A 23,462-nucleotide genomic window follows, 5' to 3' on the forward strand; every position below is an offset into this window, starting at 1 on the left:
AAATTATATGCGAGCCTACAAAGCTAAAAGCTAGAACAAGTGATATTTTAGAAGATCATCAATTCACATCAATCTACCATGATCAATCCAAAATATTTGTTATAAGATTTTTTTGACCGAAAGAAAAGCGAAGGAAGTTTTTTTTATAAATATATTTATAGAAGCTTCTCTGCTCTGTGAATTTATAAGATTACTATTTTTAAAAATAAGTAATCAAAATTAAATGTACTGTTCCAGAATAAGTATTTATTAACTACTATACCTTCTCATCTTCGTTTTAAAATAGTTCATTTCGTCGTTTACTGAACTCAATATGACTGACAGCAGCTTGAAACGTAACTTCGTTACAGAAGCTGAAGTAGAAGCTCTTAAACAGAAACGTCAAGAAGAGTGGGAAAAAGTTCGAAAACCTGATGATCCCTTAGGTTACCTGTGATTTTGTCTGAATTTCATTTATTATTAAACATATTGAGTATTTAATGATTGATTTTATTTCATAAGGGTTGAAACTGAATTGCATACAATTTTAACTCGCCATATACATCAAAGTTAATTATTTTTCTTTTCAACCACAGACCTGCAAACTCTTAGATTTTAAGTCAAATTTTCCATAATACTTCTTTAGAACCTTTTTTAAATGTTTGATGAGAAAAATTTAAAGCACAAAACTACTTTTAAAGGGGGAGTTCCATGTTGCGAGACTTTAAAAAAAAAAAAAACATCATAGAAAAGAACCAACTCAAAAGATGTAACTAGTAGTCTCCCTTAAAAAAAAATTTATGTATGTTTTTTTTTCTTAAATTTACAAATTTAAAAACCATTAAGCACCCTTGAGAATGCAGTTAGTGTGATAGATCATGACACATTGATATTTAGGAATTTATGACCTCTCTTGGTATTAATGTTTTGTATTTTATTAGACATGTGGGTTTTTAGTTTGGCAACTGCTTTTTCAAATTATCCAAAACGTGAGCATAGTACCAACAAGTACAAATTTTAATGCTGTGTACGTGTTGGAGAAGAATTACTAATTTTTAAATATACATAACATTTTTCTAATTTTACTACTTTATATTTTCTTACATTAATCAATATTTTTCCTATCGAAACAAAATTTATCAACACACGCAATGATTTCATATTCCATAATTCTTATAACTTATGATATTCAAGATAATTATAATTTTTATCTGTTACATTATTAATGATTGAGTTATTAACATGTTATATAAATTATAGTCCATAACAGGGTTCGTGTTTTGGACGCCCTAAACTGGTTTTGGACAGGACGCATGGGTTTTACTCTTTTAAATTGTTCTAAACTGACTAAAACTGTCTTAAAGTGCCCAAAACCTCGAACATTGGTAAAAGGTAAAATGTCTATTTATGTAACAATTGTACTCATAATAATTACATATATTAATAAATATTTGATACTTTTTATACAATTTGCTTCAACTTATTAAAGGAAAATAATATGATTTAATAGGAAAAGATTTTTAACTTTCGAAGCTCCACAATTCATTGAACAAAAGAAGTGAATATATTATCCTTTAAATATGCTTTTAATGCTGATAAATCATGTTTTTGCATAAGGATAAATAATGCTGTATTGAAAATAATAAACTTTCTTAATGAAACAAAAACTTGAATTCATTTTGTTTCTTGTTTAAAAATTAACCTTTTATTTTTTGCAATGTTTTTTTAAAATTGTGTCATAATTTGAATAAAATGTTTTGTACAGTTTAAGACAAAATTGTTTTTGGACAGGACGGTTTAAACCGCGTATTAATCCATTCTGTCTTAAACCTTGCCAACTCTGGTCTGTAATATGTTTGTTATAATCCATAATGATTGTGGTATTTACCAGGGTTTGTTGATTTAAATCAGCTTGATTTAAATCATGATTTAAATCAAATGATTTTTTTAAAAAAATCATTGATTTAAATCAATTATTTCTTTTTAAATATATATATTGATTTTGAAAGTTAAAAATCAGTGTTTTAAATTATTGATACTTCTATTATTTTGTTTTCTTAGTTTTAAAATTTATTTTAAATAAATTGCTGCATTAATTAATTTTAGTTAACGAAATTACTTTCGTTCTTGGTGTTTGTTAAATCCCAACGCATTTGAAATTACATTTTTAAAAATGTTTTGATTCTTGAGATTGAAAGTACAGATTAAAGTAAACATTTAATGTTGTCTTAATATAGACTTGCATAGCTGTAGAATTTAATTAATAAGCATGATTTTTTTTCAAAAAATAATGCAAATAATGTTAATTAAAATTCCACCTTTAGAATGAAAAAGCTAGGAATTAAAATCTACACTATATTTTATTGGTGGAAAATGTATATTTCTGAAGCTTGAGGTTATATTAAAAAGAAATTACCCTAATATGCCAAAAGTAGAAAAAGAAAAAAAAAGGCTGATGAATTCAGATATTTTTCTCCTGATATAGTGTCATTCTTCTCTTCAAAGTCTATTTGAAGCAGTAGGGTTATGTTAGCAGTAGGGTTATAATATGTTTACAGTATCTTTGACATTATCTGATTTTCTATAAAGAAATTTTGTGGAAAAAAATTCCAATGAGTAAATAGAATTTAAAAAAAAAAATTTTAGCTTAACTTATCTATTTTGATATAGAATTAAAAATAATTGTTTTAATATAAAAATATATAGATTAAATATTTATTTATTTTTTTATGAATGTCTACATTTTCTTAAAATTTTATTTTTGTGTCCCGTAAGAAACGATAAATCCATATTTTTACCATATTTGTTTTGATTTTTTTATATGATTTTTAATTTTCACAAATTATGTCTAAATTTTCAGAAAATAGGTGTACCTCTCAGAAAATCCTAGACAGACCCCTGAAGTATTCTTTAAATTTTCTATTTCATTTACTCTTTAAATTTCAATTAAGCATTTATTTCAGAATGGTTGCTATGCATTCAAAGCTATCTATTATAATGAAAAATTATTTTAGTAACTTGGAGCTTCTAAAATATTGTTATAATATACTTTTAATATTAATTTAATTTTGACATTTACAAAGTTTTTTTAATCACAAATGAAAGTTCTTACAGTGTATTTGAATAAAAATCAAAAAAATCTGATTTAAATATAAAAAAATCTGACTTTTTTGATTTTTTTTTAAAAAAATCACGAACCCTGGTATTTACAAAAGATGGTTGGAAGGGATTGAAGCAGGTCAGTCAGTTGTAAAATTGGATTAATAAAAATAGCAGGACCATCTTATTTACCTTTTGTGTCATTTTAAAACTTGATAAGAAAAAACAATTAAGTTGCAATATAGTTTGGGAAAGAGAAGCGCCATATGATTGTAAAATTTAATTGAGTAAAACTGTGTTAAAAAGAAAATAACTATTAAAAAAATATTTTTAGCTCCAAATATCAAATGGTTCTATAAAGAAAGTAAAGATATAGACAATCCATATTTAATTAAAATTAATCCTTATTAAGTTAAAAAGAATTAATAGCTAAAAAATAATGCATTTTTACCAACAGTTAAGTGATATAAAAAATAATGCTAAATAAAAATAATTAAATGGTATATTTAACGAACTGGCGAACATTTTTAAGAACAGAAGGGAAAAAAATACGAAAAAGTGCTTTATTACAATTTTATATTTTAAAAAATGAATCATAAATAAGATGGATAAATAAATAAAAAATATAAATTGAGATAGTAAAACAGCAAAATTAATACAAAAGTTAAGTAGTATAAACTTATTTTGATGATAAATACTAAACAAACATAAAAAAATAGGGTTTGCAAAAAACTCTGGTATTAACCCTTTCGCGACGCAAAGCGCGCTGAGGCCTGCAGTCTCTCTAGCGTGTGTCTCCCCAGGGCCGGAGGGTTTTTCGATGTTAAGCCTAATTCCATGAAATTACCGAAATATCAGCGCGTTGTTTAATATTGTTCTGTAGAGTATTTAAGTGACATATGCTTTATATGTATTTCTATGGATACTTTATTTACTTAAGTTATTTCTTGTTTAAATGTATATTTTACACATTTTATTTTCATTATAGTGTCACTATCACTACTATCCGAATCTGTTTCAGAATCAATATCTGAAATATTTTGCATAATTTCCTCTATTTCCAGCTCAGTCAAAATTTTTCGACGCTTCGACATTCTAACGGTAAAAAGAAAAAAAATTCAAGCCTGCAAGATCTAATTATCCACTAAAAACTAATCCGAAAGTCGAAAGTAGCGAGAGAAAAAAAAAACTCCCTTACTTGCTGTAAATAAATATCACGTGCTAATTTAAAGAGCCCTCATAAAACATTCCCCCCCCTCCACTCCTTCCCCTAAAAACCACGTGACTGTACTTTCATCTTGAGTAGAAGGTCAAATCTACATGTATCTGAAACCATATGGACATACTGTGCCATCTTTTGGAAGAAATTTCATTTTTTAAAACGTTCCGAAACGCTGGCACAAATATGTGACGGTCGGGGGTGAACGAGAAATCTCTCTGACGCGGGTGTGTCGGCCGGGAAGTGAGCGCGTTTCTTGCTGGCACATATATGTGACAGTCGGCTCGAAAGGGTTAACAAACATAAAAAAAACTAGCAAATTTTTAAGTTAATTAAATTTTTTCATTTAATTGAAATTAAGGCAAATTATAATAATCTTAATAAAAACCATAGATTCATGGAATTTATTTTTTCCTATTGCGTTTCAGTCAACGTTTTTTTAAAAATGATGTATCAATTGCCTTGAGAATTATTATTTATAATTTATACTAGATTTCATAAACTGTTTCAATAAACACTTTCAATATTTGATATTTCTTTGTTAAAAAATAGTTATCTAATTGATTATAAGTTATTTAATTAATTAATAGTTATTTAATTATATTACAGTTAATTATTTTTAAAAAAATATTCAATTCCCGTCTTGGGTTGAAAAAAACCTATTTCTTCCATGATCGTTTTTACCTCTGTGAACAGTGTTTTTACCTCTGTGTGTGTTGGGTCTGTCCAGGGTGAATTTACTACCGTTTAGCGGTACCTTCAGGAATTCAACTTTGGGAAATATGGTAGTTTTACAAAATTCTTTTAAAAAGAAAGTTCTCGTTGCAATCTATAGAAAGGAGGAGCTTTTCCGCCAGCTGTCTTTTACGAAAAGGTAGCACATTTTTGATCAGATAGTGCAATGTCCTAGCCCATTGCTTACGCCATTATCAAAGCGAGCTTTTCTTTCGCTGAGTTTTTTAATTAGAAACCATGATGCTTTCCCTCTATAAACTGTACATGAAGTCGAAAGTCAAACATTATCTTAAACACTATTTTAAATTTATTCTAAAAGACCTTTATTTTTTATGAAAAATTTTTTTCTTTATGAAACTTTTTTCTGTATGACCCAGTCAAAAATGTTCTTATAATTAAAATAACTTTTAGTGCTAGTTCTGTTAAATGCATGTTTTTATTAAATTCAAGTTGAAATTTAACTATGGACAATGATTTTTAAATTTGGATACAATTTTAAGCCCAAAATTTTACAATAGCAAAGCTATTTTTGAATATATAAGAAAAAATATATCGAAACTTACCAGTCATAAATGATTTTTATTTGTTCTGACAATTTTTAAAAATATTTTCTTACTTAATCGTATTTTTGTGTTTTCCTAAAATAGATACCTCTCAAAAAAACCTAGACAGGCCCCTAGTTAAAGAAACTACCCATTCTGGAATTTACAAAATATATAACTTATTTCATTTTTGTATATTAATATTTATCTGACATATTTTAGAGGCCCCTGAAGAAGAATATGATCCTCGTTCTCTTTATGAACGATTGCAAGAGCAAAAAGATAAAAAGGAAATGGAACTTGAAGAGAGCCGTCGTTTGAAGAACCTCATCCGGGGATTAGATGATGATGAAGTGGCCTTCCTAGAGTTAGTTGATCAGACGAAAATTGAAATGGAAACAAAACTTTGGGAGGAAGAACGAAAAGAAATTCAAGAATTCAGGTTCATTCTCTTCTTTTTTTATTCATTTATTATTTTTTTTTAAATAATAATTCTGTAATATTTTATTAAAAGTGCTGTTGAAAATGGATTTGCATGGTAGCAGAATTGTGGCGACATTGTCGCAAACGTTACCGAGTTCTTGCAGAAAGATTTTACCTTTGAGAAATAAAAAATTTTACTTTTCTTTTCTGCAGCAATTTTCGAAAGATCTTTTCTAAAATTATATTCAAAGATGCCTTTCTCGCGCATCGAAGTGGAGAAATACTTGTGATTTTTCTACTTTCATTAGAAAATAATGAATAATGAAGTAAAAAAACTGGTTTTCTTTTCTGTAGAAATTTTCTTTCTATTTTTTATGCTGTTATTACTATTGATTTCCTCATAGCTTTTACTATCCAATATTTTAAATGCAATATTTTTAATACGATGTTATTTATTACAACGCCTGAATTCCAAAATGAAATCATACATTTTATTAAACCCTTTTTGAAGAGTCCGATTCGCTTGATTTCGTCATCAATCTTTTTTCTTCTTTTTTTTTAAGTAGTTACTACTGCTATGGATTTCGCATTTTTTTTTTAAAAAAAATTTTAATGTGATGATGAATTAAAAAACTGTGAAAAAGGAAATAGTGTGTTATCCCCCTACAATATGCTAGAATATTTCCCATAATATTAGAATAAAAAAAATTTTACTGTATCTGTATTAGAGAGGTATGTCGCAGAAAACCCGAAAAAATTCTGCGACAGGGTGGATTTGTATTTAAAATTTACATCATTCTAAAAATAATTAGGTACTTTTCTTATCTACTATCCTTTTGTAAATATGGACATTTAAAGATAACATCTCAAGAAACATAGTTATCTTTGAGACTCTGATTTTATTTAAATGTATTATTGTAATTGTTATTAATATTTGAATGTTTTAATAGTTTAAAATAAATGTTTGTATTGGCCCCATGGCAGAATCGCGGCAACATTGTCGCAGAACATTATGGAATTCTTGCAGAAAAAGTTTTCCTGAAGGAAGTAAAAAAAATTAGTTCTCTTTTCTGCAGAAATTTTTTTTTCTCTGAAATTCGAATTTAAAATAAACCTTTTTCACACAGCGGAGAGGAAAGAAATGCTCCTGATTTTATTTTTCTTATTTGAGATTGATGAAAAATAAAAAATAATGAAGTAAAAATAAAATTTCTGCAGAAATGTTCTAAAGATTTTTTTCTTCTTCATAATTATATTCAAAAGATGCATTTTTCACTCACCAGAGGAAAGAGAAAAGCTCCTGATTTTTCTATTCTTATTTAGGAGTAAAAATGCAATTGTGAATGGTTTCAGCTAAAATTTCAATTAGAAAATGTAAGGAAAAAAAAACTTAATCACAAAAGTTGAAAAGATAGTTCCGTTCTAGAAATCATATTCTTTCATTCATGTTTTGTTAGTTTTTTTTCCAAGTATACCATATTTTACATTTTAATAAAATTTGACTGTGAATGGGAATTTTGTTACAAATTCAGATTTGTTGCAAAATAATGTCCTACTTTTTTTTTTTTTTAAATTTGGTTGTAATAAAGTTTATCCAATATTTTTGTTAAAAAATTTATCATTTGAGTTTTCGTTTACAACTCACACCGATTCCATAGTAAATCTATCGAGGAAGGACAGCTGCTTCTAAGTTCTAAAGTAATTCCTAAAATTGGGTAGCCGTATTCTAAAATAAGTCTCATCTGAAAAGGTGTTGTTGAATTTCACTCTAATGGATCTGTGTTCAACAGTCCTACTCAGATGAAAGCTATTTTTAGAAACTCTTACGATCTCAATCACTTGCTTGCTTGTGAATTTAGAATTCTTTTCAAACTCTAGTTAAGAAAATTTGATCTTTCATTGCATATGGTTTGTCTAAACTAAGAACTTCTCTAGCCATTCATCTGGTCCCGTAGCAGTGACTATGGTAACGGGGTATAACTATTTTAAGTAGGTGTGTGGGGTCATTATTTAGGACAAGTCTTGACTCGGGTCGGCCTGAGAAAAGGAATCTTTTCTTCGGTCTTTTGCGTTAGCTAAAGAGTGAAGAGAAGCTACCCTCCCTGAAATGCACTATTCTTGTTTCCATAGCAGCAGAGACCCTCAAACTTTGTGGTGGGGAGAGTTCTTTCCCTAGACAAACTGTACTATGCTATTAATAGGTATCTATAGATAATTTATTGCTGTTAGCCTTATTTATGTATTTAAAGTTTCGATTTTTTTTTTCTGAATTGGATTTTAATTTATTGCTGAGTGAAATTTAGTTTACAGTCTTTAAAATCTGCTAAATTATGTTTGCACAAATTTATTTGAATTTATTTTTATTATTTTTTCTTTATTACTTTAGGCGAGCAGTAACCAACCTCACGGAAGAGGAACGGGAAGTAAAGCTTCAGCATTTGCGACAAGCTCTAAATTTGCCAAAAAGTGGTGCAAATAAAAAGTCACAGCATGCTTTACTGGCAGGGGTCTTAAAAAGGAAAGCGTAAGTTAAATTATTTTTCCCAATGTTATATTATCTACCTTCTAAATTAAGAAATATTATTGTTATAAATGTGTTGTTGTTGTTTTTTTTTTTTTTTTTTTTGTTTTTTTTTCTTTTCTCTTTGAATTTATTTATGTCTTATACTAGTAGATTCTGTTATGAACTTTTGATAATTTTAATATAATTTGAACTATGCAAATACTTCTCTATTGTTTTGTTAGTTGCATTTATTGTTAGCTTGTATTTATTTTTATAATTATTTAATTCATGCAATAAAATATATTTATATATTTATTTTATATTTATGTATTTATATTAATTTATTTGTTATACTAATTTATTTATTATATAAATATATATATAATAATATATTTATATTATGTAATTATATATTTATATTATAAAATAAATAAATGAAATATGAAGCACAGCTTATTTTAAATGTTAGCATTTTCCTTTTGTAAGTTAATTTTTAGCTTTCTTTCTTTTATTAGTTAATAATTTTAATAGTCATTAAATTTTGCTACTTATTTTATGATTGTCAGAGACAGGACTATCACCGACAAAGATGTACACATGTTAAGGTGTGAAAAAATTATAAAAAGTATAAAGATATAATATTACATATATACACTTTTCTTTAATTTGAACTTTACTTGTAGTAAAAAAAAGCATTGTAATTTTTACTATATCATTTTTAAAACTTTTATGGAGCCAGAACTTTTTTCTGAAGAAACGAGGAAAAGCTGGTTCTTTCCAAATGTTATCAGCTTTTTCTTTTTTTCAATTCCTACTATTAGTTCACACTCTCCCTATATCTTGTTCAAATTTTAAGTTCTTAATAAAATACTTTTTATTCATTCACTTAAGTTCAATTAAAATGTTTTTTTTTTAAGTTTGTTGTAGATGACACTCGATGTTAATACAGTTTTTTTTTTTTTCAAATATTAATTCATTAATTAAAAAAGGATGAGCGAAATACAAAATGGAATTTTTTGATGGGTTAAGCATTAGTCGTTGTTTTGAATTTTATTATAAGCGATTCAGTTTCTCACATATATTAAAAATAACATCGGTGATATTTTCTAACTTATAAACTCTATTTAAACAAAAAGAAAAAAATAGTTTATTCGACACATTAAAATATTTAATTACTTTATATTTGCTGTGTCAGATAATTTCAATAAAGAACATTACCTGGTAGCACTTGTGGTCCATGTCTCCAAATTTATACTTTTATAATTGTTTGATATCACACGCCTTTTTTTCTTGCAATTCCTGCTATTAGTTCACACTTCCCCCTATATCTATTTATATATCTTGTTCAAATTTTCAATCGTTTATAAAATACTTTTTTTATTCATCCATTCAAGTTCAAATACAGTTTTTTTCAAATATTAATTCATTAATTAAATTTCATATAATTAAATTTAGTTTTATAGGGAAGAAAAAAAATTTAATTATTTAATAAAAAGTAACTAAAATAAAATTTTCTTTGTTGACCTAAGTAGAAATTAACTTTTAAAAAAAATTACATTACTTGTTCTCTTTTCAGTCATTGTGCCTTCTTCAGTGGCAATTCATTTATGTGCAAAAGACATATCCACGTTTAAAGCTGACTTAAATGTATTTCTAACGAATAATTGGAATTTTTTATAATATGTGGGAACAAATAACAATAACTGCCGAAAAAAAAATTTTAAAAAAAAAAGAAAGAATTACAAAAAAAAAGATAAAAAAATCACTTAGATTTAAGATGAAATTGTCACAAATAAAGTGCACAAAAAGTGATTATTTAAATTTGCGATCTGAAACTCTCGTCGTAATAAAAATTCGGGATTTTCGAAATCATCTAGAATAGCTGAAATAACTGTTTAAAAAAATCATTTATATTTACGATAAAATCGGCTAAAAGAAAGCGCATTAAACATACATTTACTAAAGAATCTGTTAAAATTGATTGTGTCAAAACGTGATGACTTAAAAGTGCGATTAATTGCCATTATTCCTTTTTAGTCTATTTTGATTTATAATTGTTTACATTTATCCCCTTTTTATTATTTTCTTTATTTAAAAAACCTTCATTATCAATGAAGTTACATTGTTCAAAAAAATTACCCTGAAGAATGTATTTATTAAATATTATTTATAAATGTATATTTAAATATTAAATATATTTATAAATATTAAATATATATAAATATAATATATATATATATATATATATATATATATATATATATATATATATATATATATATATATATATATATATATATATATATGTATAAATATTAAATATATATATATAAATATTAAATATATGTATAAATATTAAATATATACAGTGGAGCATCGTTTATACGACGCCGAAGGGACCACCGAAAAACGTCGTATAAACGATAACGTCGTATAATCGATTTTTACTTCTAAAACTGAAACTAACTCTGTTTTCAGTTAATTTTAATGTTTAACGTGTTGATTTACATAAATTTCTAAATTAGACAAAGCAAAACAAACAAATAACCAAGCAAACAAAAAATTTCAGTGAGCAATTTGAATGTATGTTACCTTTAATTATATTTTCTTGCTATTAGTCTCTACAATGCTTTGAATAGCGAGTTGAACTTACTGCTTTCTATGATGCAATTTTAGATTTCTAATCACGGTCAAATCTAATGGCTGAAGCGCACTTGTGTAATTTGCAAGAAAAAAGAGAGCTTTTACATTTTCCAAAATAATTAGTATCGATGGGAGCGCTGGACATTGGTTGATGAATAGCAAAATTTTTCGTTTTTGCCTCTTCATAACATTGTCTAGTTTTTTCAGTCATCTAGTAAAAATTACGATCGTCATCCAAGCATTCTTGTTGGCACCCTTTTCTTCATGTTGGCAAATTCCGCCCTTTTTTAAAACACACAAGAAAAAATAAAAAATTAAATAAACGTGAACAAAATCTAAAAACCGACGTATAACCGATTCTGTGCGTCGTATAAACGATATATTTTTACATTAAAATTAATATGAATGATTTGGGACCACACTAAAACGTCGTATAAATGTAAACGTCGTATAAGTGATCGTCGTATAAACGATGCTCCACTGTATATAAATATTAAATATATATTTGTAAAATAAGTTTTAGACTTTAAAAAAAAGTTGGAATAATTATAAAAATATCAGTTTAATAATATCATAAATTTAAAAAAAAAAGAAAAAAAACACTTGAGGCAAATTAATTATTTTTTTAAAAAAAATTTAGTGATTTAAATTGTAATTTTAATCATGATTTAAGTCAAGTGATTTAAATCAAGCCAACCCTGATATTGAGATTATTTATTAAAGATTGTTTAAATTTATTTGAAAGAAATTAGCTGAAATATACAATCCTGAAGCATAACTGAAACTTACAGACAATAACAGAAACTTACTGAAAATGACTGAGACTTTTATAAATTAGGGAATTAAAATAGGTATATTTTACTACCTTCATTATCTAAATGTAATTTCCTATTTTTAAAAGAATTATATTAAGACTTGCTTTGATTGCATTTACTGAATATTTTTTAATATTCAAAGTTGCCTCAAGCTTTTAATAATAAAAGAGTGTAATTATTGAAAGCTTAGAAATACATTCCCATGTGTTCTAAACTTTTTTTTTTTTGCAGATCAAGTTCTTCTAACAGTCCTGACAAAAGTGAAGGTAATCAAGCTTTTATTTTCTTCTTGTTCTAAATTATTGAATTCCAAATTGTATCCCACTTTAGGTTGTTGAATAACAAAAAGAGTTTGTAATATAGTGAACATATTCCCCATTAAGTTAAAAAACGCCAAATCATTTTCAAAGTATGCATAGTTTAAAAGAAAGAAATTGAGATGCTAACCAATTATAAAATTATGAAACACCTTTTTTCAAAACCATGGAACTTAATAAAAGTTATTAAATTGAAGAAACATAAGAGTACAACAAATCAAAAGGTATGAATTATTTTGTCAAACAAAATAGTTGTTTAAACATCTTTCATCGCACGAGCACCTAAAGTTTTCATTGTTACGTAAGAATAAAATTAAATAAATAAAAAAGATTCTGGTTGCCTTTTTAAGTTTTCTTGGTGATAAACTATTCAAATTATTGGTAATTGCATGATCCCTATTTGTAGAGAGAGAAAAATATAAGGCAATGTTATTTACTCTTATCTTTTTAATACAATTTATTAAAGGTAAAAATTAAAGGGCCCCCGGGCACTGCTCTGGTGTGCACATGTGTGAAGGTGGTACTGCTCACTGTTATAAACTTTGTTATTCCAAAGATAATTCAATGTAAAAATTAATCACCACTTATTATTTCTCACTTTTTATTAAATTTTTTAATAATAGTAAAATAAATTATTGTATTCAAATCTTTCGATCATTTTGAGGCATGCATTTTTAAAAGACAAAATTTGACTGAAATTATAATTAAATATAACTAAATCATAACTAAATCATAACTAACTTAAAATAGTGGTTGAGCAAATTAATTAGCATGGTGAGGCTCTTCATTCAGATTTTGAGTCGTAATATGCAATTTTTATTTTGTGCACTGTACAATAAGAAATTACTATCTTTATAATAATACATAACTCGAAATAAATAAAAAAATAAAAAAAATAATAACTTTTGATCTTACTATCAAACTTTCACCAAAAGTCACTATCCTAAAAGTTTGAATAGTAAACCTTAAATGGGCTAATTAATGAGTGTGAAGGAAGTTACAAAAGCATGTTTTCTTCTGAATAAACATCAATTGGTTTTCTTTTTTTCTGGTTTATACATGTTTTTAACCTCTAAATATATATATCTAACTACAATGTTAAAGTTGTTGCTACAATAGTTAATTCTGGCGAACTATCTAAAGTTCAAGCTCTTTAAATGTTAATTTTACTCTGTGCTTAGTTCTGACGTCATAAGTTTTTTCACGTAATTATAGAACTAATTTTTAACCAAAAATAATATACCAGTCAAAAACAAATTTTTATAATTTATTTATTATTTTATTTAATATTAATTATAAAAAAAAATTAATGTGTGGAATAAGGATTTCTTCATTTTACACTTTGTAATTTTCTACTACAAAAGTTACTGTTTAATTAAAATTAGTTGCATAGTTCTAAAAAAATAAAAAATTTCAATACATTCCTTTGAAACAATTTGTCAGATTCTGGTTCAATTTTCTTTAAATTTCATATTTCAATCGGATATAAGAGACTCAAACTTTGAGTAGTTCCCGTGAGTATGTTACCAGTGGATTTCTTTTTTCAAGATTGCAGCCATTCCCAATATTTTGTTGGATGCACATCTGAATCCACCTACAGAAAGTATGTTTATCCTGAAAAAGCATGTTTTTGTGCATGATTTCATATCCCGAAACAGTACCGTCTTTACAAATGGGCACCCCCCCCCCCTCATTTCCCGGGGGGCCAAAGCACTCGGGGGTGCTTGAAAATCTCACTTTTTATGTATTTTATTTTTAAAAAAACTAAGAGCAAAAACATTGCATTCTATATATTTTAAGATAAATATATTCTCATATAAAAAAGTGTGCATTTTTTTCTATAAATCGTAAATGATTATCCTGCAGACGCCAATAATTTGAACAGTTTGTCACCAGGAAAATTTAAAAAGTCAGTTGAAATCTATTTCTCTACGTTAAAATGAAGCTTTTAGTTACTTAACTTATTTCTCTAGATATGCTTGACCAACTCCGTTTAGCATTATAATTAGTTAAACTCCGCCATCAACTTCGTTTACCATTTATAATTAGTTAAGTAAAGTAATAATTGAAAGAGTTTTGAATTACATAGCAGTATGGACCAGCAACTTATAAACTGTTATATCTGATGTGCTATAAAAGATGTTTTAATATCGGACTTTAATAGCATGACGAAATAATTCGTACCTTTTGAATTTTTTTTATTTGTTAAACTCATATGGTTTTTTTTTAATTTAATTATTTTAATTAGCTTCTTGATTTTAAAAATTATATTACTATTATTTGAGGATTGCAATTGATTAGCATCTCTTTTTTTTAAAAAAAAAATTATGCATAGTTTAAAAATGCTTTATTTTCTGTGCATTGAGTTTTTGGAGTGATAAAAATGTATTTACGTTTGTTAAAATTATTCCATATCTTGAAATTTCTTGAATTTATGTATGTCAAGTTTTTTAGTTTGATTTTAAATAGTATGACATGTTATAGGGGCCCAAAACATTTATGGGGCCCTGCTTTTTTTTAAGACGGCTCTGTTGTGATCTTTACTAACTGTGTTGTTAAAGGTGTAAAGTATGCAAAAAAAATGACCACTTTGTGTTAATCATTTAGTCAATGATGTAAGTAATTTTTTTAAATCAATGTTATTTATTTATTTATTTTTGAACTAATTATGGAATCTTCACATTCTAGAACTCAATCTTAATGGTTCGAGATGGGGACTTCAAATATGCTAATTAATTAGGGCAGACAATATTTTACGTTGTGAAATCAGACACAAAAGCGTACTTTCTCTGAATAAACATAAATTTTTTTCAACGGATTCGGATTTTTGTCTCTCAAAATATAGGAAGTAGCTGTAATCTGGGAAATACAGGGTATCCGCGTGCCTGGAAAGTCATGAATTTTGGTGTTGAACAAAATTTGTCATGAAATGTAATGATTTTAACTATTTTTTTATGGAAAGTCATGGATTTAGGTCACTGAAAAATCTAATTTTTAAAATGGAATTTAGAAATACCCCCCCCCCATTTCATGGTGTTCCGAATATCTGAATTTGTAATAAAATCCCCACTCACAGTCATATTTTATTAAAATATAAAATGTTTTTATCATACTCTTTAAAAATTATGGTGTTCTTTCAAAAAATGAAAGAAAAAACCTCATTTCTAGAGCAAAGTATCTTTTAAACTTCTGTGATTTCAGAATTATTATTATTTTTTTTTTATTATTATTTTATCAATTTATCAATTCTAGCTGAAGCAAGCAGAAATATCAGGAGTATTTCTTTTCTTTCTGATGAACAAGAAAAGTATATTTAGAATATAATTCTGCAGAAAAAATTATTTACTTTTGTATTTTTTCAGCTATTTTATTGTGTTTCAACTCTTTCTTTACTAAGTTTTTTAAATTTAAAATCTTTAAATATAACGATGCGGAGTATAACAGTTTTGATTATACCTATCATTTCAATTTATGTTCTTATAATGCTTTTTTAAATTTCTTGTTGTGTTTTTGTCGGAGAAAATAGTAACTTCATTAAGTCATGAAAAATTCTAGGAATTAGTCATGAATTTGAAAATCTAAAATGTGGCAGATACCTTGGAAATAGGGTCCCAATATTTTGTTCAGGAGAGTGATTCAAAGTTTAGACCCCTTAATGTTAATTCGATTTTTAGCGTATTTCTCTATATCTCGATTTTTAAGCGATCTGAAAAAAAATTCTATTCTCTTATAAAATTCATTTGTCCGATAATAATTCCATGCAAAAATTATATTTTAATAAATATTTATTATTTTGTTTAAAAATAATAGAAACATTCTGTATTGTTAGGTATGCAATTTTTTTAATAATTTTCATGTATGTAATTTTACATAGCAAAATCTGTTGAATAGTTCCTGAGAAATCGTACAACATTTTAAAATTCGATTTCTCAAGAACTACTCAACCATTTTCACTGGAATGCTGTATTTTGCCATACAAAATAACATATTTTAATATGATGCAAAAAATTTTATACCTTGCAATCAAAGTTCTTCCAATTATTATTAAATAAAATAATAAATATTTACTGAAATTTATTTTTTGTGTAGAGTTATCTTAACAAATTTTATAAATGCGTGCAAAAAGCTCTGAATTTAATTAAAATGTTTTTGTGATATGGCAAAATATGTAAAAAAATTAGTTTAACATTGAGGGGTCTTAACTTTGGATCGCTCTCCTAACCAAACTTTGGGGACCATATTTCTCAGATTGCGGTTACTCCCTATATTTTAGGGGTCAGATATTGGAGTTGAAAGAAAAGTATGCTTATTCAGAGAAAATATGTTTTTGTGCCTGATTTCGTATTTTAAAATATCGTCGGCACTAATTAATTAGCATATTTGAGATTACCCCCATGAACCAATAAGATTGAGCCCTAGAACTTGAATATCTATTCATTAGATCAAAAGTTATTCAAGGTGTTCTGTGTGGTACATTTTTTTCACACTGTACTCCCGAAACTAGAAACCTAAAATTGCATTTAATTAAAATACTGTAAAAATCAAAGTTAAAGCAAAAACTTTAAAAAAAAAAAAAATTTTTTTTTTTAAACATGGGAAGGGGTTTGAGATTTGCTTACTTTTTATCCCTTTGGCAGAATCAATGCTACATTATTGCAGAAAGAGATTTCTTTTCTACAGAAATTTACAACGTAATCTTCGTAAAATTTCCTAATTAATGTAATTTAGATAATCACTTTTGGACGCCCTAAATTTACAGCGATAATATCTTAAATCGATGCATTGTTTAGATTGTATTTTCGGCAGTTGTTCATAGTGATTTTTACATGGTTTTTAAACATCCTGATATATTTCAGACAATATGGAAAATTCGAATCATGCATTTGAGTATTTACTTTTTAAAACAATAATTCTATCGAATTTTTGGCAGTTATTGCTATTGATTTCTCCATAGTTTTTAAACCTGATATTTTTATACGATGTTATTTATTGCTTACAACATTTTTTCTCGAAACGAAACACGCATTTTAGGAGTCCGACTAGTGTGATTTCGTGGGGCGATCTTTTTATCCGCAATTACTACTACGCATTTCATGATTTTTAATTATGTTTTTTATTGTTATGATTATTTACAAAATTCAAAGAAGGAAATAATTTTTGCTTCTACCCCCCTACAAAATGCGAGAATTACACCCATAATATAAGACTAAAAAGTTCTTACGTGTTCAATTAAAAAAAATTATATAAGTTTTTTTTTATATAAACACAGCTCTTTTGTTATTTTAAATTAGTAACATATATGTTATTATAAAAAGTATCTTGCCGAAAGATATTAGTGTTAGAGAGTTTTGTCGTAGATAGCTTGAAAAAATTATGCCACAGGGTTTTTTATTACAGTGCAGGGTTGCCACAGGCTACTAAAATGCGACTATTTGCAACTATTTTCGGCCTTACGCAACTATGGCGACTTTTTTTGCCTGAAAAGGCTAAAAATGTAACTATTTTCAGGAATAGGCGACTATTGGGAGACTTTTTTACTCTTAGCAAAGTTATTTTTATACTTATACTTATTTTTCGTAGACCTACTGTTACTTTGCGATTGCTGCACAATCGCTGTGATCTTAAACTTTTGTTCTGAACTAAATAGATCAATGAAATGAAAATTTAAAAAGTTTCTACATTGGTTTTTTTTCAATTATTATTTTTCATTTTAAGCGATACAATTTAATAGGGGTATTTTATACTTAATTTTGTTATAAAAAGTTAGTTTTTTTTTCAAATTTATTTAATGTAGGTAAGTATAATAATTTGATTATTTTTAAACCAATAAATGTTCAGTTCTTTTTATTTATAAAAAATTAAAATAAAGCAAGTATTTTTCTTTTAAATTTTATTAAAATTCTTTCAATACTTTTTCGTTTTATAATTTGTTAGATAGTCAGTGTCATTTTTAAAGAAATAACTCTTTAGTCAATTTTATTTTCAAAAACGAAAATTATAATCGATAAGTAAAAGTATTTTTACATTTATTCAGTACAGAATTTGACCATTAGTTAATACTACTTTATATTATTTTAAGTAATTGAATAAAAGAAGGTCTAATGATGTTTCAAAAGCATGTTTTTTTTCCTACAAATAATTTTAAAAAAAAAATTTTTTTTCTAAAGTGAACAGTTTTTGGTTTGTTTTCTACTTTCATTTTTTTTTCTTTTAATTTGAATACACATAAGTAAAATATTTTGTTACTGTATTATTATTTTTAAACCAATAAATCTTAAATCATTTTTAATTTAAGAAAAATGAAATAAATCTTGGGTTTGCTTTTACTTTGACTTCTTTATTATTTTAATTGAAAAAATTAAGCAATGATATTGATATTATAGTAGAATATGTTTAGAATTAATATTTTCTTTTGTAATAGATTTATTCCTTTTTATTTATTTTTTATTGATTTCCCTTAGGTAGTTTCTGAACATATGCTAAATCGCGATGTCTAACGGACGATGTATCACAATTTAAAATTTCTGACATCAACCAGTCCTTATCATAGTATTTGACAATTAAGCTACAATTTTAATTATTTGGCTACTATTTTTGATAAATTGTTGCTCCTGTTCAAAAATAGTTGCCTAAAACTATTTTTATAGTTTTAGGCAACTATTTTCATGCTTAAGGCTACTAAAAGCAACTATTTTTGTTCATTTTTTACTGTGGCAACCCTGCAGTGGGGAAACATGCTTATGTAATATTCGCCCTGTGGCAGAATTCTTTTGAGCTATCTGCGACAAAACTCTCTTGCAATAACATTATTCTGCAAGTTACTTTTAATAATAACAAACATATATGTTACTAATTTAAAATAACAAAAGCGCTGTGATTAAAAATATATATATGCATATAAAATGTGTTTTTTTAATTTAATAATTTTTTGAGTGATATTCTTGTATTTTGTTTGGGGGAAACCCTCAAATTATTTCCTTCTTCGCATTTTTTGAATAATCATCACAATAAAAAACATGATTAAAAATCATGAAATCCATAGTAGTAATTGCCGAAAAAAATTGACAACAAAATTTCGTGAATCGGACTCTTCTAATGTGTGCTTCGTTTCTAGATCAGGTTGTTGTAATAAATAATATCGTATAAAAATTAGTCGGATTTAAAAACTATTGAGAAATCAAAACCCCAAAAATTAGAATTTAAAAGTAAATACTCAAATGTGTGATTCAAATTTTCCATATTGTTTGAAATATATTGGGATATTTCAATACCTGCCGAAAATACAGGTTTAAATATTACCTGTGAATTTTTGCTTCCTAATAGAAAAGCCTCTGTAAGGTTCAGCAACAATGTCGTATATTTGAATGAACCTTTTTCTTTCTAATATCCATATTTTGTATTCTGTGAAGGAAAAGAAAACGATGCTAAGCGGCCTCATCTCCAAATCCATGAATCACCAGTCAAAGCTCTGCAGAATCAGAAATCTAACATCATATCATGCCTCGGCGTTCTTCCAGGACTTGGCGTTTATTCCGACAGCAGTGATTCCGACAACTCTTCTGATTCAGAGATAGATCCTAAAGATCTTGATTATGGTTTGTTGGGGAGGAGGAATGCGGAAGTTGTACAGGCTGCTGCACATGAGCAGCAACGATAACTGAAATGACTGAATGGTTTATGAAGTTTGTTTGTTTTTTCAATGGATTATGTTGATAAATCTTTACACTGGGTTGTCACTCCACAGGGAAAATACGGGGAATTTTTAAATCACCTAAGATAACAGGGAAAATGCAAGGAATTTTGTTTCTTACATGGTGTGTAGCGTTTTTAAAAAGTGCTTAAAGGTGCTTTTTTCATTGGGTGTTTTTAAAAAGTGCTTAATTTACCGTTTTCCGAAATGAATTTTTTTTTCTTTACCATGTCGATTTTTGCCATGTATTATGCAAAGGCGTGCTTTTCACGTTTTTTATTCAGCATTTTCACAATTCATTCAACTACAATCTATTTCGACGACCTGTCGGTGAGATTCTTGCACTCTCATGTGCAATTCTGCTGCATTTTGCAAGATATTCTTAATTTCCGGCTTCATTTTCCTCCCTCTGAAATCGAACTGAAAAATCTCTCTTTTTATGGTGGTTAGTAGTAATCAAGAAAAAAAACTTATTTGTCAGAAACTAGTTATTTTATCATAAGCGTGTAAAGTCTTTGAAAATTATTTTAGATTTTGTTAATGTGTATAGTACTTAAAAATATTTTTGAGTGCTAAAAAAGTACTTAAAAGGTGCTTATTTTTTGTTGAAAGATTTGGCTACTCACCCTGTCAAACATAATCCATGATATATTTAAGATGATATTTCAGCTATATTAAACTAGTTCATTTACTAGAGCATTATTTGTTTTAAGTATGTTCAGTTTTTTTCTTCAAGTTTTTCCATCAATTATAACTAGCATAGTTAAATGGAACTCATACCACTCATACAAGAGCACATTGATTGTGTGCTTCCTCTTTATATTGTGTATAATAGGGGTACACAACCGTTTTGAGTGGAGGGCCTCTTTCACTGCAGGTAGATTAACGAAGGTCCGCACGCATATTTAGTCACATTTGCGGCAAATATGATAATTTTTATAAAAACATTAGTGTTCTAAGCGCTAAATATTTTCATCTGTAAACTTAATAACATATTTGCAGAAAATTAAATACTTTTAATTATTTGAATTAATTTAAAACTAAAAAAACTATTTCCAATTTTTACTATCATCAATTTATCAAATATATGCATATATACATAAATATTAGGGAGTGTATAAATTCTAACCAAAAAGAAGCTTGCAGAATGTAAGTTGAAAAGATATACATATTTTATAGATTGATAAAAATTTGAATTTAAGTTTAATAAAACGAAATTAAAATAAATTGTTTTGTTACATTCAGAAGTTTTCATGGGCCGCACGTCAACCGTTGGCTGGCCGCATGTGGCCTGCACTCCTAGTGTATAATATGTACAAGAAAAATGCAGTGAATTTTTTCCCCGTATTTGAGTGGCAACCCCATTACAGTTTAGTGTTTCGATTAATTATTGTGTTCTGCATTGACAACAAAACTGTTAGTGTATGTATTAAAAAAAAAACGATCTTTCTTCAGAATTCTTATGATCCCTAAAGTAGTTTTAGTTAAAGTACGAAAATAAGGTATTTTTTGTAATAGACTCATATTCACCTCCACACCATGTATCTAGTTGTGAAATGAGCTAGAATGCATATTTAATGTTAAAATTGAAAGCTATTAAAAAGAACTTTGTTAATTTTTCATTACAATATTGGCACCATTTCTTTAAATTTGAAGAGCATATCAACCTTGTTTTTTTTAGTAACTTCAAAAAAATATTGTATTTAGTGATTGAAAAGCTATGCATTTCCTCCAAAATTGTCTTTTGAAATGTGTGTTTTATTTTTTCAAAAGTGTAATTTCCACCAAATCATTTGTATTCTATATATATTGAAACTTTTCTTCGTATATTTACTATTTAATGTAATATATTAAATAGATTTATATATATGTATCAGGGACCGTGGGGGGCTGGGAGACCCTCTAAGGCCCCTTCTAAGATTACAATTTTTCACCCTATATTTGTGTAATGAAATTTACAATTAAACAAGCAATATGAAGAAGAAAGAAAAAAAAATTTTAAAGTCAATTCCTCCTTAGGTCAACAAAGAAAAATTTTATTTTAGTTACTTTTTATTAAATAATTACAATTTTTCTTCTCTAAAATACTTACATTTAATTTATGAATAAAAAATATTTTATTAAGGATTGAAAAATTGAGCAAGATATAGAGAGAACAAGAATAGTAGGAATCGAAAAAATAGATAATTTTATTGTATCTATATTTTAAAAAATGGATAAATAACCGTCTCTATTTTGAACAAACTTTAATATTTCCTTGGTGAATGGTGAAAATGCTACCAACTCTCTCTCCCCCCACTTAGAGGAAATATAAGTCCCTATTACTGACTGATGGGAAGATTGAAACAGAATAGAACAGTGAAACAGAATAGAAAAACATTATCGTTAAATGAGAGAGGAATAATGTACGCAATTTAATTCGAATTATAAAGTTGTCATGATTCTGATTCCTCTCCCATGCATTTGATTGACCCCTGACATGAGGGTGAGGGACACTGGAAATGTCGCTACCCCTAGAGTGGGGGTGGAAGGAGAAAAAGCGGACTTTTGTGAAATATAATTTTAAGTGTAGGCGGTCACTGATATGTATTTATATTCAAACCTTTCTTTAAGTTCCATTTTTCCTATAATGCAATTAAAAGAACAAACTCAATGTCTTGACTTTAAAAAAAAAAATTAACTACAAACGATAATAGAGCATTTTAAGTAACATTAAATAAATAATAATTAAAATTTCATCATTTAAAGGTGCATCAGAAACAAGGTTGGAAAGTATTAAATAACAGAAATTTAATGAAAAAGACTTGCATGTTGCTTTTAATATTTAGAAATAATATTTAATAGTTATTATTTTAATAATTATTATGAGTTTTTTGATTAATGTACTTTTAATGATGTTATACTATCTTTTTCCAAGCATGAATTTGTATATTTTTTGTGAGACTTGATTTAATTTTGTGGACATTGATTATGGATTTATTTTCCTTTGCTAAAAATTTTATGTGGATAGCTGTCATTTTGTATGATGAAGATGAATAAATAGTGGTCTTTATTAAAGTTTTAGAAAAACATTCTTTTACCTGCCATGACATCAGCATTTTCATTTTAGAGGTGCTTATTTTTGATTTGTCTTTTTTAAAAGCCCTTAAAGAAGCTTTTTTTGTTTGGGATTTGTAAAAAGTGCTTAATTTTCTATATCAAGTGATTTTCTTCTTTGCTGTATCGATTTTCGTTCTAAATTACAAAAAATGCACGATTTTCGCAATATTTATTAAAAACTAGTTATTTTATCGTGATTATACAAAGCGTTTGGAAAATATTTTTGAATTTTATTGATTTTATGTTTGTAAATTAAGAACTTTAAATGATCGAAGAAAATAATTTTTATTACTGTACAGATCCTAATTACAATTTTTTTTGAAAGGTGCTTATTTTTTGTTGAAGAACCTGCTAAATATGCAAAGAAAATCATACAGGGTTTCCACTCCACAGGGAAA

At 26.8% G+C, this 23,462-nt stretch overlaps 1 protein-coding gene across 1 annotated transcript; it reads left to right on the plus strand.

Annotated features, from left to right (window-relative positions):
- The first annotated feature begins 41 nt into the window (after nucleotides 1-41).
- Nucleotides 42-22,321, plus strand: LOC107452358 (PSME3-interacting protein). Its single transcript, XM_016068819.4, has 5 exons — nucleotides 42-425; nucleotides 5,797-6,016; nucleotides 8,384-8,521; nucleotides 12,190-12,224; nucleotides 19,685-22,321. Exons 1-5 carry the CDS (start codon nucleotides 314-316, stop codon nucleotides 19,930-19,932), a joined length of 753 nt encoding a protein of 250 aa, XP_015924305.2. The 5' UTR covers nucleotides 42-313; the 3' UTR covers nucleotides 19,933-22,321.
- The last annotated feature ends 1,141 nt before the right edge of the window (nucleotides 22,322-23,462 follow it).

Source organism: Parasteatoda tepidariorum, chromosome 7, assembly GCF_982258835.1.
Source record: "Parasteatoda tepidariorum strain Cologne lab strain chromosome 7, Ptep-v5.0, whole genome shotgun sequence".
Classification (NCBI taxonomy): Eukaryota; Metazoa; Arthropoda; class Arachnida; order Araneae; family Theridiidae; genus Parasteatoda; species Parasteatoda tepidariorum.

Excerpts from the sequence above, each read along its gene's own strand:
- LOC107452358 (XM_016068819.4), top strand. The coding sequence starts at position 314 with ATGACTGACAGCAGCTTGAAACGTAACTTCGTTACAGAAGCTGAAGTA. Across the intron at positions 8,522-12,189 it reads GGGGTCTTAAAAAGGAAAGC|ATCAAGTTCTTCTAACAGTC; the intron begins GTAAGTTAAATT and ends TTTTTTTTGCAG. Across the intron at positions 12,225-19,684 it reads CAGTCCTGACAAAAGTGAAG|GAAAAGAAAACGATGCTAAG; the intron begins GTAATCAAGCTT and ends TATTCTGTGAAG.